Source organism: Gopherus flavomarginatus, chromosome 15, assembly GCF_025201925.1.
Source record: "Gopherus flavomarginatus isolate rGopFla2 chromosome 15, rGopFla2.mat.asm, whole genome shotgun sequence".
Classification (NCBI taxonomy): domain Eukaryota; kingdom Metazoa; phylum Chordata; order Testudines; family Testudinidae; genus Gopherus; species Gopherus flavomarginatus.
Genome location: NC_066631.1, coordinates 3,667,944 through 3,681,563, shown reverse-complemented (window position 1 = coordinate 3,681,563; position 13,620 = coordinate 3,667,944). Strand labels below are relative to the sequence as shown.

The 13,620-nt window shown below is 46.3% G+C and overlaps 1 protein-coding gene across 1 annotated transcript in view; it reads right to left on the bottom strand.

Moving 5' to 3' along the window:
• The window catches only part of OSBP2 (oxysterol binding protein 2), a 374,084-nt gene extending 360,727 nt beyond the window's left edge, over positions 1-13,357 (bottom strand). The window contains exon 1 of the mRNA XM_050923730.1: positions 13,019-13,357. Within this exon, the coding sequence (XP_050779687.1) occupies positions 13,019-13,323 (305 nt within the window). The 5' untranslated portion in view covers positions 13,324-13,357. The remainder of the gene's footprint in view (positions 1-13,018) is intronic.
• Between the last annotated feature and the right edge of the window lie 263 nt (positions 13,358-13,620).

Genomic DNA, 13,620 nt, shown 5'->3' with positions numbered 1-13,620 from the left:
ACCATAAACTGCTGACTACCAGCAGATGGGAGCAGAAGACAGGGATCTTTAATTGTCCTGTTGTGTACACTCCATCTGAAGCTCTGCTACAGGCCACTATTGGAGACAGAACTCTGGGCAAGATGGACCATGGTCTGACCCAGTCTGGCAGTTCTTTTCTATGTATGAAGTGCCAGTATAATAAAGCTGAGTAAAATAACTCAGACCTACATAGCTCTCGAGCTAATAAATTGCTAGATGCACTAAATCCAAATTACACAAAATTGAGATGCTGTATCACCTTATATACCATTTCCATGAAGAGTACTTCCTTTCCTGAATACAGATCTCAGTCATTCGCAATTTAAAAACAAACCAACAGACTTTTGCCTGAAGCCATCCTTTGAATGTCCTCTCGGATTTCTTGATCAAAAATTTTATCCTAGAGGGGAGTCAAAATCTGTGAGATTACAGCGGCTCCTTCACACTAGCATGACATTTGGTGGAAAGAGCGAGGCACATGTGGCAGAGTAGGGGAAAATATTTAACTTACATAGCATTGTGTCATTGCCCCAGGCCACGCGGTATCTGCCCACAGTACACTGCCTGCTCTATAATCTCTTCTAGGAAGTGCCACAGTGGTAATCAGAACACCAATAAATACCTAAAAAGTAAACCACTAAAGAACCCAGAGGGCTGAACTTGGAATTCCATGTAGCCCTGAATTTAACCAGCTCCTTCAACTATTTACCCTGTGCAAGAAATTACACAACTCGGCTAGAAATCTTGATGTGAAGATGTTAAAGTCCCGTAGTGTATAATTACGGCTGCCATGGCAAACTATTTTTGTATTTTAGTATCAAGTGGCAGAATTGATAACATGCGCCCCGGGCCATTATTTACTTTCTACACAAGATGAAGGTGATAAAGCACGCACAAACCTGAGTATGACAGGGCACTAACGAGCACCTGTGTCTGGTCAAACTGGAAACAGGCGACATAGCAAACCTGTCTCCTGGCACTTCATTAAGCTAAAGAAATTACAGTGCCTGTAGTTAAAGAAGAAAGGTTTTTCTGCTTGCTGAAGAAGAGAGCAAAGATTCGGTATAGCAGAGTTTAAAGACATGGACCGAGCTTTGGGAGAGCAGCACGAAGGTAGCAGTCACATTCTAGATTTTAGAATCCCCCTCAGGACTGTGGGGAGGCCGATCCAAAGGCCGGATCTTTTCTCCAACACATGCACAGGTGGGGGATGCAGTTGGCAACCCCTTCGTGATTGGTTTTCCTCCCCCTGCCCCTTTTATATTCCTAGAGTGCTTTTTGCCCATGGCTCTCAAGCCACTTTACATGCACACAAGATACTCAGTGCCTCATCAGATAGGAGGGGACAATACAAGGATTACGAGAGGTTAAAGGATCCCCCCCCTCCAAGTTAACAAACAAGTGACTGGCAAAGCTGTGAAATCTTGAAATCAATTCCTAGTCCTCTGCTCCAACACCAAACCCATTTCCTTCTCCTCAACAAGATTCCCGGGGGAGGTGAGGGGAGTTTGCCTCCTCTCCTCTGCCTTAATCCTATCAAAGGCTCCATGCCGCAATCCACCTGAGTTATTTCTCATCTGATTTTCAGCATGACCAGTTAGACGAATTTTCACAAATCCAATGATAGGTGTTGAGTCCGAATCAGTTTTTCATAGGTCTTTAATAACTGCCTCTCTCTCACGCCAATTAATGAAGATTAAACAAAGGTTCTCACTGCCCAGATGCCTCTTGCACTTTATTGGGCAGCCAAGCTAGAGCTAGATGCTCAAAGAACTGATTTCATTGCAGGATTAAGCAGGAAGACAAGCAGAGGGTCACGTGGTCAATTCTCAAACATTTCACAACAAGAGAAACTTAAGTTCACAGTCCCGGTAAATTACCTTTTATTCACTGACAAAGTCCTGCTTTAGCTCTGGGTTTGGATGACTGAAGACCACCATGTATTAACTCATCTGGGAAGAGACAAACATTAAAATTGTGGCAATGCAACTGCATTTACAGCCCGGGGTTAACACAAAGGAGCCCCACTCCAGTTAAGCAAGTAACCTGAATGCATCATGCCCACAGCATAGGGAGGTCAAAGGTCTTTCTAAAAACAACTATTCCAAGGCCATGCTACAGTCATACTAGAGAACTTGAGAAATAACTCAGAAAAACAGCATCGTAAGAGAAACCATGCCACCCAATGAAGGAAGTCTCCAAGATACATGAGCATGCCCAGCACATAACCTCCCCTAAGCTGCTCATAGAGAACCCTTATATTATTGTAACTTAGGCTGCTTACAGCAGCATGTGGGCAAGGAAGAACTCTTCCCCTGTCCAGTTCTGAGTCATATGAACTTGATGCATCTTCTTGAGAGCGCGCAACTGAGCAGGAAGCAAACTGACCATGCTTGCAAACAAACACGCAGCATGACACTCTTCCTATCTTCATTCCACCCAGAGAGACAGCACCACACTGCCAAATCCTGCTGGCTCATCAGCCGCCTCAGCAATGCGGCTCTCTGTGCACCCATTGAATCCTCACACGGAGCATTTTGGGACTATGCTGAATGCCTTGTCCACACCAGCAGGCTACAAAAGATGCGTTGTCCACAGATGGTTTACCTATGGACAAATGCCAATGGTGGAACTCCAGGTGAAGCAAATGAGGCCATCACATGAAAATGAGATGACTGAGAATGAACCTAGTTAAAACACTGATTAAGTAGAATTCATTCTAAAATTGCCGTGCTGTGACAGCTGTCCTCTCCTTGCACCCTGAAGAACTGCCTCTGTATTCCCTCTCCATGATCTCTTGAGAGCCCCCACTTAAAAGGTTTCCAGGTCCCAGCCATCACCTCTCCTGGGTAAAGACCTGCAACTCACTCCCTCCTGACTAGGGGTTTGAAGGGTTCACATCTCCCTGATCTACACTGTGACATCCCAAGCAAGTCATTCTACCCATGCTTTGCTTTCTTCTTGAGGGCTATGGCTCGAGTAGTTACCAGTCAGCTTCTCCTAAGCAAGTACATTTATTCTTCTGGCAAGACCATTACAGAGAACACACACAAACCAAACTTCCCATGTGCATGCTAAAAGCTCACCAGAGGTTACCCTGCAGCCTCATGGGGCCCTAATGAACTAGAGTCTTTCCAATCCTTCCGCAAGGGTGAGAACTCCGCTTGGAGGGAAGGTCCTGTCTGCCTGCTGGATCAGGAAGCAGAGTCCAGAGTCAGTTTAAACTCAGGCTATTTATCCAAGAGTCCTTTCATTGTCTCAATCTCTGCAGAATCCAGTTTGAACTAGTACATGTGAGCCTCTCCTAGAGCTGGTACCTCTCTGGGGGCATATCTCCCAAGGATATGGCAGGAAATTGCCCTGTCACATCTTCCTCAGTACAAGAGTTATGCGATTTCACTTTAGGCACTTGATAGGCTGGGTACTCCTCCACTTGTGCTCTGGTTGTGTTTTTTTAGGATGATTAAAAATGCTGATCAAGAATAACTGCTACATGAAATACACATTAGAAGCCCTGGAAGATAAAACGTAAAGCTAGAATTCAATTTAAGAAACTTGCTCAGAAGGGGCTTATCAGAAATATCTATGGAAGTTCCTGAGTCTGAAAACAAACAAGTGCAGCACTGGGCTAGGAAGCCTTTCTGAAATCCCCCTCAGAAATGTGTCTCTTGCTATTTAACGTGCTCCTCACTTTCATACCCAGCAGATAAAGGTAATTTTAGGCAGCAACAAATCCACAGGAGGTGGCCTACAGTGACAGAAAAATGCAGTTTTCCCAGCCAGTGCAGTCGAAGGAATAGTTCACAGCTGAGGGTATGGCTACACTTGACATTTCAAAGCGCTGCCGCGGCAGCGCTTTGAAGTGTGTGTGGTCAGAGGGCCAGCGCTGGGAGAGAGCTCTCCCAGCGCTGCACATAAACCACATCCCTTACGGGTGTAGCTTGCAGCGCTGGGAGCCGCGCACCCAGCGCTGCGGCACTGATTACACTGAGGCTTTACAGCGCTGTATCTTGCAGCGCTCAGGGGGGTGTTTTTTCACACCCCTGAGCGCGAAAGTTGCAGCGCTGTAAAGAGCCAGTGTAGCCATGGCCTGAGGGTGCTGAACTGGCAATGACAGATCCTCCCCACCTCCCTCCACCACACACAGTCACCAATACAGAACAGCTCTTTATGTTCTGGGATTTCAAGCCAGCCAGTGAACTTACTGAAAAAGTGAGATAATAGGTAGGGACAGTTAGAAAGGCAGAAGAAAAAATGTAAGGAATAACTCCAGACATATCAGCCATTTATAATCACTGTTATGAGACAAAGTTACCAGATAGTTTTATGGCCCCTTCCAATTTAGGATTTCCTTCCAGTATCTCTAATCCATTGTACATGAGGTCAAGGTAGTGGAAGAAGAGCACGTCTGTTGGACGTAAATTTCCCTCCCAAGGCTCTAGGACATCAAACTTTACAATCAGGTATATACTTAACTGAAAAATATGATCAGCAGCTTTCCCAAAGTAACATTCCCAAACACTGGTGTTATGAGACAAAGCAGGCAGCTGCCAGAGCACAGTGTGATTGGAAACACACTTACATGCCCCTTGCTCAGCTACACCTGCAACCACTAGAGCAGTAAGGAAGTGAGGTTCAACTCTAGCTCTTCCAGAGTTGCTGACCTGGCCAGCTCAGAGCAGGTCCATACAAGGGCCTTGTGTGCACTATTGGGGTAAGTCTGCCTAAGTTATGCTGGAGTCGACGTAGCTTGGGTCAACTTACTGCGGTGTCTACAATGGACACCGGAATGCTCTCCGGTCGACTTACCTTACTCCTCTCGTTCCGGTGAAGTACCACAGAGCACTCTGGCGTCGATTTAGTGGGTCTTCACTTCAGTTTTTAAGCACTGACAGACATTGAGGCAAACTGAACATGGAACCTCATGAAGCCTTTTCAGAGTCACTTTAAAATGCAGCTCAAATATAAAACAGGAACAAACACCCACAGGTTTTGAGTAAGTAGGAGAATAATGAACGATACACAAAATCAAAGTCAACCTGTACTTAATTATTTTGGGTTACTCCTCTCCTACTTACTACCCTAAAGCTGTATAAAGAACCATAACAGTAGTGCATATTTTATCCTAGATTATATCTTATGTAAATTCACTGCCGTAATTGCTGGCTGACACTGCTACTATGATGGCTGAGTTCTAACTGTTGTTATAACTTTTTATAACTTTCTCAGTTCTTTTGGACTGAAGTTTCTAGACTTGGCCTCAGTTCAAAGGTGATGTTTTCAAATATGCTTCACTTAGAAATTCCAGCTACAAGAAGGAAGACATCTTCCAATATGTTCTGGCCCAAGTTTTTACAGTCATAACTCAGCTGAGTCAAACACTCATTCCTCACTGAATCCAAGTATGACAAAGTTGGTTCAGTGGTTAATTATGCATGTCTGAAGTCAGCAACACCACAATTGCATAATAAAAGTTTGCCACACATTTTCTCAACAGCCATGAGAGACTGCACTCCTACACTTCTTATAAGCACCACTAGATGCATAGCTCCTGTTCACCTTTTATACACACAGCAAAATGAACTGCTCAGATTTTCTTTTTTTTAAGAACATAAAAAAGTGTTCTTAACCATCTTAATTTGAGAATAATTAAAATCTACAATGTTTTTAAAACAGTTATTGATTAACTGAAACTGTTACCCAAATACAAGGATAGGCCTAGAAAGCTAGAAATAGTTATCCATGTCAGAACGCCTCCCCTCTATACTCCCAGCATAGCTCAGCTGATAAGCACAAGTTGGAGCATTTCCTGCAGCCTGATGTAGCCCTGGTGGTGACTGTTTATGCTCCCATCACTTTCCCCCCCACCTCAGTGCTACTGTTTAAACAAAGGAGTAATGGAATGCACGACCTCATCGCCACAGGCTTTCTGCTCTCAGTGGATCCAGACAGAATCATCATCAAGCGGCTGGTGCTCAGTGGTCACCCTTTCAAGATCTTCAGCAAGACGGCTCTAGTGGGGTACATGTTCTTTAACAGAGAGGATGTGCTGTGGTTTAAGCCGGTGCAGCTGAGGACCAAGTGGGGCCGCAGAGGAAACATCATAGAGCAGTTAGGGACTCATGGTCACATGAAGTGTCATTCTGATGGGCAGCTGAAATCCCAGGACACGGTGCTCCTGAATCTGTACAAGCGCGTCTTCCGTAAATGGACTTATGACTCACATGTGCTGGAGCCGGTACCATGGGTGAGAAACGAACAGCAGCTCCCCGTGCAGGAGGTGGAGATGTAATAACTCTCCAGGCCTGCTGTGGTTTGCACCTCCTGCACCCCACATGGGTACTTGGCTGTTCCATGCCTCGTGAGAAGTAGAGAGAACAGCCCTGGACTTGTTAGTGTGGTGCCTTTCCTGGGGTTTGTGTCCAGCATTCACACTGGCTGCAGAAGCATTAGATCTGGCTCACAACTGCCTATACCCTGGCCTTCAATGTCAGTTTATTTCAATGGTAAATATATCTTCACCTCAAAAAAAACAAACAAACCACACACAAGACACTTACTGATTATCAGTTTTTATTGCTCTGCTTTCAAGGGTTGTATGACTTGACCAGACCAAATTTACTCTAGATTGAAACAGAGAAGTCTTTTCAGTAGTTTAGGAATATGTTAGTTTAGCTATCTGAAAGTGAACTGAAATGTTTCTTTTTTTATATTTTTGGATCCTATCCATTTAGCCAGACTCAAGGCTAATCATTTTAGAAAGCAAGAATAACTTTAAATGCAACTGGAAGGCTTAATACCTGCCAATATCCAAGTTCAGGGCCTCATGGTTCTGATTCCTCTTCCAACCCCAATGACATCACTAACAGCTAATGCTTGTAAGGCATGATGCTCCCAAACAGCTAAATTATGTCAGCTGTAGCAGAGGAAACAGAACAACCTGTGACATTGAACTCCATATGCTTTATGGAAATATGCTTATGAATATGACATAACTGGAATATGCTTCATGTTAAATAGCCCTTGTATGGTATCATCACAAAGCTTATAATCTACTGAGTGTGTTCATCCTATTTGTTTGCATGTATTATTTCTATGTCTGGAGTTAGGAGAATAAGATATAAACTTGTATTACTGATGTAAACATATTAAGTGGAAGCCATTAATGGTGCTTCAGAATCAATGAACTGTAAATGGCTCTGTTAGTTGCAAACCGGCCTGTGTACCTGTGGACCAGTCCAGGAAGAAAGGAGGCTGGGGTCTCACACGACATGTGACCATGTCACCTGATAATGAAATCCATCTTAAATCTGGTACTTTTCCATTTAGAAGGAGGACTGGGAACCCAGAGAGACAAAAGATTCCGGCCTTGTGCCAAAGCTATAAAAGGGGGTGAAGCAGCACAAAAAGGCAGCCAGTCATGAGAAATCCCCTGCTTACCATCTGAGATGTCTGCTGGAACTAACAAGGACTGTACCAGGGGAAAGGACTGGGCCCAGACTAGGAAGGAGTCTAGTCTGTGAAAGAAGCTAATTGGAACATCTCTGTGGGTGAGATATTACCCGTAATCCATTTCTTAACGTATTAGGCTTAGACTTGCATGTTTTGTTTTATTTTGCTTTATGACTTACTATGTTCTGTCTGTTATTACTTGAAACCACTTAAATCCTACTTTTTACACTTAATCTTTTTTACTTACTAATTAACTCAGAGTATGTATTAATACCTGGGGGAGCAAACAGCTGTGCATCTCTCTCTATCAGTGTTATAGAGGGCGGACAATTTATGAGTTTACTCTGTATAAGCTTTATACAAGGTAAAATGGATTTATTTGGGGTTTGGATCCCATTGGGAACTGGGTGTCTGGGTGCTGGAGAGGTAATCTGCTGAGTTGTTTTTGGTTAAAGTCTGCAGCTTTGAGGGTGTGGCCCAAACCCTTAGTCTGTGTTGCAGCAGGCTAGCATATCTGGCTCAACAAGGCAGGGTTCTGGAGTCCCAAGCTAGCAGGCAAAACAGGCTCAGAGGTAGTTTCAGAACATCAGGTGACAGTCCCAAGGGGATCGTTCTGACCGAACCCAAACACCCTATCAGTAGAGCCCCTTGTTTTTCACAAATACAAGAAAGCTGAACAAAAAAACAAACTCATCCAACAAAGCTGCAACTCCTGTCCCGTGACAGCTAAAATGAAATAGGATGAAATTCCCCCCCAAAATTATAAAAAATATCATCATCACAGGGCTTTCCCCATTGGTATGATCTTAGGTCTTGGCAGAAAAGCAGCATTCAATTTGCCTTTAAATGGTAGTCATATAACTTAAGTCTAATCTCTTAGTTGGTGTCTGGGATCTTAAGGATTTACATATTTCATATAACACATTTTGGTCACCTTTAATATAGTTAGTTCAATTTCTCCCAGCATAGCCAAAACAAGGTTCCTTAGAAAACAGGGTGACTAAAACTAATCACCACTAACAATATAATTTCTGAAGGCAACAATAAATGCGGTTCTTTGAATCTGAAGTAAAATTTCAAACCCATGGCCAGTCAAGACATAGACTGTACAAAATTTATACAGTTAATATCCCTATCAGAAAGTATAAAATACACAGCATGTAATGTAATCCCTACCTCAGAAGGTATACAATATACAGCATGTATTAGTTCTCTTGTGAGAAGTCATAAGTTTTGGTCATAATACCCAGCATTTAGATATGGTACTCAGCCATGAGGAAACAAATTATATTCGGCATTCAAAATAAGAAAGAACACAACAGATTACATAGGAAGATGGTAACTTTAAAAACATCTAAATGTTATACCAACTTCTTTCTTCCTACAGAAAGGTATGTTACTGTATTACAGGCTTTCCTAGATACAAAAGTCCAACCAAATCCTCTTTCCTTTCTGAAATACCCAAGTGTACTAATTAAATTTAGATAGCCTAAAATATTTAAATTCAAAATTCAGTATGCATTACATTTCTAAATATAAACATAAATGTATAGTAATAACTTAGAATTAGCAAGAATAAAAAATGGAACTGACTTGTGAGTGCTACTGATAAAGATTTAATTTTTGTTACTGATAATATCCCTGTTATTTTAGTTTCCAGACATATATACCTTTGTTTCCTTCTCTCAAACACTGCACCTCAGGAAAATGCAACATTTGCCTAATGACTGGGAAGTAGAAATGTTAATCTCCAGCTCTGACTCCTGAAGTTACTAGTGATCATCACAACGGCTCCAACTATTGAGTCTGAGACTGGCCTCTGAAATATACAGAGGATTAAAGAATACAAACATTTCCCTTATTTTCACTACAGCATGAATGCAGAACTTTTAAGAAGTCAATAAGTACAACTTGGAGAAGGCCTAAAGCAAGAGGTGCCAGCTTGTCTCTACAAAAAGCAACTATGGCTGCACTTGCTTCTTGCCAGTATAGCTAAAGGTCTGGTTAAATACTTTAACAAAAAACATGAACAGAAGTGCTCTTCTGAAAAAATGTGAAATATTGTCTCAATTTAAAACATTCACTTGCAAAGTTTGTGACCCCAAAACCTCAGCAGCGTATTAATGCCCGAGAACCAGAAGGAAACAACTAGACTATTTTCACTGCCCCAAACTGAGTGAAATGCTAAGAAAAAAGCATTACTGATAAAGGCTAAATTCTTTATATAAAATACTCAGCTTAAACACAATTATACACTGAAAAGTGACTACAGATGGCATCAGGGATTCAATATCCATTACTCCATAGCAAATATGCTCAATTTACAAGTTTCCAATTGCCAGCTCTGCAAATTCAACCTGGGAAAGTCAAGTTGTGTTCTTCCCAGCTCCTGTATGCACCATCACAAGAAATGATGATGCTGCACTCAGAACTTAACAGTTCTGTTGATCATTCTAGATCATGAATCCACTCCAGCTGCCTGTCTCACAGCTGAGGTGACTAAGGATACAAACTTTTTTTTAGAAATTACTATTTACATCACTTTTCTGACCGTACCACACTTTAAAATACTGTTTTAAACTGGTTCAAGTTAACTGAACAGTGACCAGTGTGGACTGAACTTAACCATGTGAAAAACAATATGAAAACAGGATTCCAGTTTAGGTCCCTACGTAGGTTAGAACAGCTCTGACTATGCTTAAACGGTTTGGCCTTGTTCCCCCACTGATTAACCAAATCCGTTTTGAAGAAACAGTTGGCCTGAACAAATTGAAAGCTTTTCAAAGCTAATGTCATTTGAACCACCCCACTAACGAGCCCAAACCTTAGCTGGACACTCTCGGCTATTACATGAGCCCATTACAAGCCTGCAGACCAGACTGAGAAGAGAGCATGTCTCCAGCTAAGGTACTGCCTCATGTAATTTGTTGTGAATATTACTCCCGGAACTATGCATCACTGTACGCTTGCAGAATTCATGTCCCCCGCAGATTTCTCTGCTTCCCTGCAGAAAAATGACTTCTGACAGTGAAGCAAAGGAAAGCAGCAAGAGCAGTCATGCGCCACTCCCCAGAAGCAAGGGTGCATCATTTTGGGTGCCTGGAGCAGCCAGCGGACAGGAAAATCACAGCAGTTGGGATTGGGATGGGGATAGGGACACCCCGGACGGTGGCTCCTCCCTGTGCTGGGCTCAGTTGCTAGTCCCAGATGGGCTGGCAAGAATAGGACTTCCTCTTCCCCTGTAAAGAGCAGCCAGGGCCAGGTTAGACCCACTCCCAGGAAAACTACCCCAGTTGCAGGAAGCTCTGCACTCCCCTCCCTTTCCTTGTCCCCATCACTCCTCAGCCACAGGGGGAGGGGACACTGTATAGGGAACTGCTCCTCCATCTGGCCAATTCCCCTGCATCCAGACCCCATTGACCTCCCCACAAAACCTCATCCCCCTGCAAGCACAGCCCAACCCCCCAGCACTCCAACACCCACTCCACTGAGCCTCACCCCCTGCATCTGGAGCCTCCCCAAACCCAGACTGCCCCACACAGAACCCTCTCACCCCACACCTGGATCCCCCCCACACTTGTATCTACTGGGCTGAGCCTGTGTGCCCCACACCTGGATCGAGGGTCAAGGCTGGGTGTGCGTGAGAGACTGTCCCTCTCGCTGGCTATCTTGATGCACATGGCATGGAAGGGAAGGGCCCCATGAAGTTTCTGGGGCAGACCTGGGCCTTGCACTGTGTTGGGGTTGCCTCACCACCGAGTCCTTTTCCTGTGGGGCCGAGGGGAGTGCTGCAGGATGATCTCCTACCTGTGTGCAGCCTATAGCCGGTGCTCCCCACTGCCATGCTGGAGAATTCACATTTATTTATTGAAATTTTGCAAAAATTTTAAAATATTGTGTGCAGAATTCTCCTAGCAGTAGTATATATATTGTGGGCCATGTGATTTAAGGTCTTTGTACACAGCCTCGTCAGTATTCTAAAAAACAGGAGGCTTATTTTAGGCTCCTAAAACCATATTTAGGCACCTAAATAAGTGGCCTGATTTTCAAGAGTGCTGCACACCCAATAGCATGAACTGACTTCACTGGGAAGTGCTAGATGCTCAGCACAACTGAAAATGTACTTCCTTAAATATGGACTTAGAGGCTAAATTTAGCCTCGTTTGACTATCTTGGCGTGTGTGTGTGCGCGTGCATATATGTCTAGTATGCTGTGATTATGCATACTATATATAGGGATGCACTGGGAACTACAGACTGCAGGGCATGTGTAAACTTATACACTGTACAACATATTTTCACAGTACTCTGTACATATGCTGTAATGTTCTGCATTGCAAGAGAACATCACCTAATTCTTCCCACCAGACTCCCATGCAATAGCAAAATAAACCACTCTATGCTCAGCTTCACAGAAGCAAACAGAAGAGAGCTTAAGAACTAGTTCATCCTCCCTTAACTACTGCAGGTTTGATCCTTACAAAGTGTCTAGTGCACGTCCATCTAGTAGATTTATTGTGCGTAGTAAATCATCACCCTGCTCCTCACCCCACCTTGATCTGGTCCCTATCCCCAGGGTACCTGGGCCACCCCACAGGTCCCTGTATCCATCCCCCATCCCTGTAGTAGTTACCTCCTCCGCACCCAGGGAAGCCAGGCCAGCCCACCCTAGGTCCCTGTAATAGTCCCCCAGTACCTGCAGTAAGTCTCTTCTCCCATGGTCCCGGTACCCCCCACACCAGTAGCTAGACTGCCCCTCCATCAATGTGCCCAAGCCACCGGCCCCTGCAGTAGCTGTCCCCCATCCTTGCAATAGCTGTCACATCTCCCCAGTCTCTGTACCCCCAAGGAAGCCGCCCATGCCACCAGCATCCCCATCCCTGTATTAGCCACACCAGCCCGGCCAGCCCCAAGTGCCTGCAGTAGCTGGGCCACTCCCTGGTCTACATATACCCCCACAGGATAGCCCCCCATTACCCGTAGTAACCACGCCCCTCCCAGATACACGCCTGATATCTGTAGAAGCTACCCCCAATAGGCCCCCCATCCCTATAGTAGCTGTCCCCCCAGGGGTAGCTCCCCAGTACCTGTAGTAGCCCACCCCCCAGTAGTCCCCCCATACCTATAGTAGTTGGACCCCCTCAGCTCCCATGCACCCCCCAGGGACAACATCCCCAGTCCCTGTAGTAGACCACCCCCCAGGAAGCCCCCTAAACCTATAGTGGCTAGATCCCCTAGCCCCTAGACAGCCCCCCCCAGGGATAATGACCCCAGACAGCCCCCTGGTCCCTGTAGTAGCCTGCCGCCCAGGTAGCCCCCCACACCTATAGCGGTTGGACCCCCCCCGGCCCCCAGACAGCCTCCCAGTCCCTGTAGTAGCCTGCCCCCCAGGTAGCCCCCAACACCTATAGCAACTAGACCGCCCAGCCCCCAGACAGCGCCCCCGGAATAACGCCCCCAGACAGCCCCCTGGTCCCTGTAGTAGCCAGCCCCCCAGGTAGCCCCCCACACCTATATCGGTTGCCCCCCCCCCGGCCCCCGGTACCTGTAGTAGCTGAGCAGCCCGTTGCTGAGCACGAACCAGCGGCGCTGGTAGCCCTTCAGGTAGTTGGTCCATTTGAAGAGCCAGCCCTTGTAGGTGTCGGAGCCGGGCCCGGCGGGGGCGGCCGGGACCCCCAGCCCGGCCCCGCCGCCCCTGCCCGCCTGGCCCGGCTCGCTGCCCCCGCTCATGACTGGCCCGGCGGGGCGGCCGGGGCCCGGCGGGTTCTTGCAGGCCAGGCACGGGACGGCGCTGAGGATGGAGACCAGCCCGCGGGTGCTGCCGCTGTACAGCGCGGCCGCCTTCCCCATAGACCCGGCCCCGCGCGGCTCCCTCCGCTCCGCCCCGCCCCGCCCGGCCGCCGGGGGCACCGGCGAGGGCAGGGGGCGGGGCACCGCGCCCACGTGACCAGCAGGCGCGGCCCCGCCCCCAGCGTGTTCTAATAGAGGGCGGGGGCTCCCTGGAGGCGGGGCCTAGACAGAGTAGGGCGGGGCTAGGACACAACACATGAGGGCTGGGGGCTGTTCTGGGCAGGGGCGTGGATAGGGTGGGGAGGAGCCATGGCAGGGGGGCGGGACTGCTCAGCAGAAGGGCGGGGCCGGGACAGA